This window comes from Monocercomonoides exilis, assembly GCF_001643675.1.
Source record: "Monocercomonoides exilis strain PA203 chromosome Unknown scaffold60-472593, whole genome shotgun sequence".
Classification (NCBI taxonomy): domain Eukaryota; phylum Preaxostyla; order Oxymonadida; family Polymastigidae; genus Monocercomonoides; species Monocercomonoides exilis.
Genome location: NW_027150605.1, coordinates 72,932 through 80,000, shown reverse-complemented (window position 1 = coordinate 80,000; position 7,069 = coordinate 72,932). Strand labels below are relative to the sequence as shown.

The 7,069-nt window shown below is 33.2% G+C and overlaps 2 protein-coding genes across 2 annotated transcripts; both read right to left on the bottom strand.

Moving 5' to 3' along the window:
• Nucleotides 1-3,835: 3,835 nt before the first annotated feature.
• Nucleotides 3,836-5,497, bottom strand: MONOS_18279 (uncharacterized protein). The gene is made up of 3 exons (XM_067871283.1): nt 5,290-5,497; nt 4,733-5,223; nt 3,836-4,676 (listed from the first exon to the last, which is right to left on the bottom strand). Exons 1-3 carry the CDS (start codon nt 5,393-5,395, stop codon nt 3,930-3,932), a joined length of 1,344 nt encoding a protein of 447 aa, XP_067719612.1. The 5' UTR covers nt 5,396-5,497; the 3' UTR covers nt 3,836-3,929.
• A 114-nt stretch (nt 5,498-5,611) lies between these two features.
• MONOS_3737 (uncharacterized protein) lies at nt 5,612-6,566 on the bottom strand (the record flags this gene model as incomplete). Its single annotated transcript, XM_067873755.1, has 4 exons — nt 5,612-5,673; nt 5,903-6,007; nt 6,213-6,376; nt 6,556-6,566. 4 exons carry the CDS (start codon nt 6,564-6,566, stop codon nt 5,612-5,614), a joined length of 342 nt encoding a protein of 113 aa, XP_067719611.1.
• Between the last annotated feature and the right edge of the window lie 503 nt (nt 6,567-7,069).

Genomic DNA, 7,069 nt, shown 5'->3' with positions numbered 1-7,069 from the left:
AACGGATATATCTTTTGAAGACAATCTTTTTCACAAAAGAAAATCCAAAAATTAAAAACCAAAGAAGAAGAAAGGGCTATCTTGAAAAAATGCAGATGAGACTGAAAGAGATAATAGAAAAGAAGAAAAGGAAAAAGAATGAAACAAACCTACAAAGATGAGAAAGAAATTGAATTTGAGCAAAAAGAAAGAGAGAAGCGTGTGTTTGGGCGGATTGTTTGGGAGAGTTACAGCTGGAGCGATTCTCCTAGAAGTGGAAGAAGAGCTTTAAAAAAAGCAGCATTAGAACGAAGATATGCTCTGGAAGTGAACGGAGCTGGAATAGGCAAGCAGTTAGGACAAGAAGAAGTGAAACAATGAAGAGTGGATAATCTGATTGAAGGGAAAAAAAGAGGAAAGGCCAAATATGTTGTCTGACATTCCACCTCTGGATTAGACTTTTCAAATTCAACCTTTTTCCTCAGTTGAGCCTTCTTCATCTCCTTCCTCATCTTCTACCTCTCTGCTGCAATGATGAAGCATCTGTTGTGTTGTAACATCGAAATTGAGACAATTCCAATGGAGTTAACCATTCTTTGCCATTGATTTTTGCATTCTCTCTGTTCGATTGGAGGGGAAGACACACACATTGTGCACGATAATATTCGCTGAGAGCTCTGCAGAATACTAAATTACAAGGGAGAAAGAAAGAAAGAAAGAAAGAAAGATGAATAGAGAGAAAAAGAGAGAAAAAGAGAAAAATAACGGAGGTGATTGTGGTGTGTGTTTGCATGTTTGTGCGTTTGTGTGAGTTTGCGTGAGTGAGTGAGTGTGTGTGTGTGTGTCTGGAAGAGATAGCACAGATGCTGAAGAGAGGGAGAAATCAGAGCATGCTGAAGGAGAGGCGATGAATCTTCTATGGGTGCTATTGGCGCAGCTCGGGAAGAATGAGGAAGGAAGAGGAAAAGAAGGAGAAGAATTGAAGCAATTTGTTTACCTGTTGAATAACCACTTTCAGGAGTGAACTGAACAAGATCTGAAAAGAAAAGAAAAGAAGATGAAGAGCAAGCAAATAATACGACGGATATGGAAGAAATATATCAAAAAAGGTTCCTCAACTGCAAGCGGGAAACGAAAAAGCCAACGAGAAACCAAATACGAGAGGGAAACAACCAAATTCTTCAATTTTTCACTGATAGAAAGATCATCTTCTATTTTTTCACCTTGATATTTGATTTATCAGATTTTAGATGCATTTTCGCTCAATTCTTTCAAGTCTTCTCCAAAAGCAATAGAAAACTCATACAAACCTCTTTCTTCTTATTCTGCATCTCCTTCTCCTTCTCCTTCAATTTCTTCTTCTTGAACATTTGATCTTTTATCATCCCTCACTTCATCTTATTAACTTCACAGCATTTTTAGCTATTCAAGAACATTTCGCAAATCATTTATCAGAAATGTTGATTCAGTATTTTCCATCTTTTTCACAGGGAAATTATCTTCTTCCTTTTAAATTTCACAAACTTCAGTCACTTCACAGCGCATCATTTATCTCACACGAAAGTATCCGTTTCATCCTTTCATTCTTCTTTCCTTTTCAATTCCATCACCTTCAATGGAAGTACAGAAATAGCAGTCAAAAGTTATTACACTGACAATCAAAAATAACTGATCCACTTACAAAAATTGAAAATGTGAAGCAACAGTAATGAAAGGAAAAAAAATCACATTCAATTATTATTATTATCAAACACGTTAATGCTTTGCAATAGAGATAATTTTTTTCCCTCTTTTTTTTAAAAACGATAAAAAAAGAACGATTTTCCTGTAAATAGAAAAAATTATTTGTCAAAAATATGTGATCTGAATTTTCAAAAAAAAGTTAAATTTCAAAAATTAATGCCAATAACATAATAAAAATATATTAATAGTTGATTGATCCTCCTTCATTCAAAATAACTGTTTTAAGGCGTTTGTACATCGAATGAACAAGTTTATTTATTATATCCATTTCAATTTCATTCCAGGCATCCAAAATTGATTGTTTCAGCTCATTCACATTTTTCTTTGGTTTTCCATCTTTGAAAACTATCCTAGATAAAATGCTCCACACATTTTCGATGATATTTAAATCTGGAGAATAAGGAGGCCATTCTCCGCTGGTTATTGAAAATTCTTTGATAACATTTTGCACCTTTAAAGATCGATGAATTGGTGAATTATCGTGGATAAATCTCCAATAATTTTTGAATCGCTTGCGTGCATAAGGAATTAATGAAAATTTCAAAATACGACAATATTCCTCAGAATTCATTGTTTCACTGACAAAAACGATTGGTGATTTGAAATTAAAACCCACTGCAGCCCATATATTTATTTTTTCATGTTTATTCTGACTTTGATGATCGAAAATTTCCTCATTATCTTTTTCAATCCATTCCATTCTTGTATTATCTGATCCAAATAAATTGAATTTTTTTTCATCTGCGAAGATCGTAAGTTCCCATAATTCATCATCCCTTAAATGTTTTTCCGCAAATTCGTTTCTCTTCTCACAAGCATTCTTTGATAAATAAGGTTTGATTTTTCTCTTAGTATATTTTCTATTAATTAAGCGCAATAGTCGATGAGCAGTGGAATTGCTGCAATTTACACCAAGATAATCGGTTAGATCTCTGGCTCTTCGAATTTTCATGCATTTTGATTCTTTTTTAGCTTTCCTCAACAGAGCAGGCGTAAGAATAAGTGGCCTTCCGAGTTTGCGTCTGACAAGCCGTTTTGATTGAATATGGTTTGTTTTCAAGTACTTTTTTGAAGTATTGACTGAAATATTCAATATACGAGCAATTTCGTTTCTTCCTTTTCCTTGATCGCGCAGTATATGTATTTTCTTTTGAATCGAGCCCTTTGTAATTCTTGTCATTTTGTTTTGTTTGTATATTATTTCTTTTTTTGTATTAATACTTTCATCATTCGCAAATTAACCTTTTTTTCCGGATCACATTTTTTTGAAAATAATTTCCTGCAAAATATAAAAATAAACGTTTTTTTATATTGATCAAGTCTTTTTTTAAAAACAAAAACTGATAAATCTTAAATGTCATTTTGTTATTCACTGATAGATATATTTTCGCTTTTGACTTATGCTTTTGTTGTAAAAAAATAAAGAAACTTCATCAGGATCACATAATTCTGATGAGCAGTGTATTTCTTCAACTTTTGAATTGAATTATTTTATGAACTGCAGATGCTACAATCAAAATTATGTTATCTGATGTAAACTTTTCTGAAGAAGAATGAAGATATGGGTAAATGAAATAATTTTTGACAGAATATTTATTCCAATTTTCAAAATGTTATATCTTCATCCACTTTATTTCTTGTTTTTTTAATATTGATCTTGCTCATTAAAAAAATTGGCATTGAACATTTTTTTTGGATATGACTTTTTGAAGAGTCACATTGTAAGGTGAAACAGAAAAAGAAAGAGGACCTTTGTGGTTGAGAAGCAACATTTAACTCACAAGTTTGCAAAAGAAAGCATCCTGTTTCTTTTTATTCATTTTCGTCTCGAAAATTTCTATTTCATCATGAAGTTATGATTTTTTGTTTCAATAGTCTGAAATTAAGTGGAATAAGGAATAGCAGGGGAAGAAGCAAAAGGAACACAAAACCAATCAAAGGAACGGAGAAGAGACATTTCAAGTTGATGGATGATAAATGACTCACTGATTTTTATTTCAAAAAACTTGAAGAGCAGACAAATCATTTGAAAAAGAAGAAAATAGAAGGCATTTTAATTCTCTCTCTCTTTTTCCCTTCATTTCATCAAAATGAAGCGAAACAAAAATAAAAATTTAAATATTCTTAAATGATTATTTTCAATTTCACGAAATGATAAAAAGAAAAACAAACATTTTGAGTCATAAAATACGAGGAATTTCATTTCCTCAAACATTCACAAAATAATCAGAAATATTTGACGATAGTCCACAATAATATTTTCTGTAAAGAAAATGCAATATTCCATGAAAGCATGCAATAGCATCTTCATATCCTTCTTCTTCCATCTTTTCAAAAACCTTCCGTTTAGTTGATTTTCTTTTTGCTTTTTCTATTTCTTCGTCTACCTCTTCTTTCAATCTCTTTAAAATTTCAATAAAAACTTCCAAGCTTTTACACACCACACATTCATCTAATGTTGGATGCTGAATCGCTTCCAAAAAAGTGTCAATTGCCCTGCATTTCAATAAGCCTTCAACTATCGCAATTCTCACTTTTATTGCAGATATTAATGCATCAATACACCGAATGCAAATATATTGGTAATTATCCTTTGTCGCTCCAAATATCTGAACAATGCTGTTGATGAGCCCAACAAATTCTTCGTTCCACAATTTGCATTCCCTAAAGAAATAATCGAACGTTCTGAACCATCTCAATAAAATGTATTCTTCTTTGGTTTCTTTTCCTCTCTTCCAATCCACACGTTTCGACAGCTCTTCAAGTTCTCTTGCTGCCTCTCTCGCAAAATGCAGTTCATTCACAAAAACTTTTTTCAAGCTTTTATCATTGTCCAATCTGCAAATCAAAAATTCCCAAGCTGATTGATAGGAAAGCCGGGTTAGATTTCTGTGTTGTTGATGATGCAGGATTATCTCTTTGATCTCATTCAAATACAGTTCTTTTCCAATGTCCTAAAAAAAGAGAAAGAAATTCAGAAACGTTAAAAATGAAAAACAACAATTCATACATTATATTTAACATTGCGCAAAGTCAACAAAGCCATTTCCACTTCTTTTTGTGCTTCTTTGCTTTCCTCCTTTTTCAATGCAGTTTTCAGAACACAGGGTACACAAATTGAAATCATTTCTTTCGAGAAGAACCGGCTTAAAAACAAATAGCATTCGCTGAGATCAGCCAAAAGCTTTTCGTTCTTTCTTTCTTTTTTCTTTTCTTCTTCAATAATCATCTTTTGAACTTTATTGTTCAATTCAGAACGATAAAAGTTGCTCCTTGATAGATCTTTTAATGCGCTGCAATATCCGACATTCTTCAACAACAGAATAATGCAATCCACAGAAATTTTCTTTTCCTCAAGCATTTTGACTATTTTTTTGAACAGTTCTTCTGAAAAAACGGATGCGAATTCTTCTTCAACCATCTCTTCTTTTAACAAATTCATTTCTCTGATTTTCTTTCTTTGTTCATCTTCATTGCAATGTTCAAGTTCAGAAAACAATTCTTCAAAAAAGAAAAATAGAAAGAAATGCAATTATCGAAATTCCAAATGCATTTATGAATGCAAACCAGTGAAATGTTTTGCGTTACCTATCTCTTGCATTTTCAAAAATGTATTGCACTCGGAAAATAATGAAATTTTAATCATTCGTATTGAATACGCGTAAGTTTGCATAGATGATGAATTCGGAAAACATAATCTCTAAATTGTCATATAAATATATGTGATCGTACAGTCATTTTTTGCATTAATATTTTTGATTCGTAATAATGAAGAGAAATAACGCTTTATTTTTCAAAGATTGTTGTTATGGATTCTATGAACGCAAAGTATTATTTGTACTAGAATCGGATTTGACAAAATAAGAGGGGATGAGTGAACATTTCCTATTTATTTATTTAATTTGTTTAAACCTGTCTGACCTGACAAATCATTTTCTGCCTTGTCTGTCACTTATTAAATAATAATAATAATAATAATAATAATAATAATAATAATAATAATAATAATAATAATAATAATAATAATAATAATAATAAATTGAAAAAGAAGAATTAGAAGAAGACAATGATGAGGATGACAAAGTCATGCTAACAGAATCTTCAGTCTTTTTTTTTCAATTGCTTTTATAACCATCTTCCATGTTTTCCCTTTCTCCTTCCACCTCTTCTTCTTCAATACCATTTTCATTCTCCTCAACCAACGCGCCAATCTCCTTCACAACCCCTGCAAACTCCTCTGCCTTCCATGTCTTTCTGATTCTTCCGTCCTCCTTCATCGCGATGGCTGTGTCAAAATAAGGCAGATGTTTTAATGTGGTGTGTGATGAACAAGATAGTCTTCTATTTTAAGCAGCTGGTTGATGCACTTTGCAACTAGTGCTTGTCCCACATGAGCATCGACACTCGCCAAAATGTCATCCAACACAAATACCTCAGCCGATGAATAGACAGCCCTTGCCAGAGCTATCCTCATTCGCTGCCCGCCAGACAGGTTGTATCCTCTTTCGCCCACATTTGCTTCATCTCCGCCTGAAAGAATGGCCAAGTCTTGTTCCAGACAGAATGCTTGAATGACAATGGAGTGGAGGAAGAGGATGAAGGGAGTGTAGAAGAGGTTGTTGGATTTGATGGTTTCATTGAAGATGAAGGGAATCTGAGTTGAAAATGACGGATAAAAGGACATACGATGAATATGAGAAAGAGGTAGGTAAAAATATATTTAGAACAAAAGAAATGATGATAATATGGTTATCATTGATTTAGAAATGAAAAAAAAATGATAAATAACAAAAAATCATTTATTTTCATTTTTATCCATTTTAACTTACACACCCGAGGCACATAAGCTACCTTTCACCTCAAATAACCTTCCCCTTCCAAACAGATAGTCTCTCCCAGAAACAATACAAACAGTGCTGACTTGTCACAGCCGACAGGGCCGAAGAGGAGAGCGTGTGAATGTCTTGGGAGAGAGAGGGAAATGTTGTGTGGGATCATAAGAGGAGAAGGCAGAAGAGGAGGAGGAAGAGGGCAGACTAAGGACGGTTCATAGAAGCAATACAACAAGACGAAGAAGGAACGAAAAGAGTGGAGGAAGGAGCAGAAGCTGCAGTAGAAAATGACAATGAAGTCACCAATTAAATAGTTGATGATGATAGTGATTATCTTTTTCTTCTTTTTAGTCCTTTCTTCCTTTTCTTTATTTCCTTCCCTCAACTCTCTCCATTTCCTCCACTCTCATTCCAAACGGCCTGATAACTCTATTCTCAACTTCTTCTTCTTCTTCTTCCCTTCTCCTTCTCCTTCTCCTTCTCCTTCTTTTTCTCCTCCTCCTACTCCTCCTTCC

What these genes read in the sequence shown, in the direction of transcription:
- MONOS_18279 (XM_067871283.1), bottom strand. Translation starts at nt 5,395, where the DNA reads ATGCAAACTTACGCGTATTCAATACGAATGATTAAAATTTCATTATTT. An exon ending in TAACGCAAAACATTTCACTG is followed by an intron (nt 5,224 to 5,289) that starts GTTTGCATTCAT and finishes TCTTTTTTGAAG; the next exon opens with AATTGTTTTCTGAACTTGAA. An exon ending in TGCGCAATGTTAAATATAAT is followed by an intron (nt 4,677 to 4,732) that starts GTATGAATTGTT and finishes CTCTTTTTTTAG; the next exon opens with GACATTGGAAAAGAACTGTA.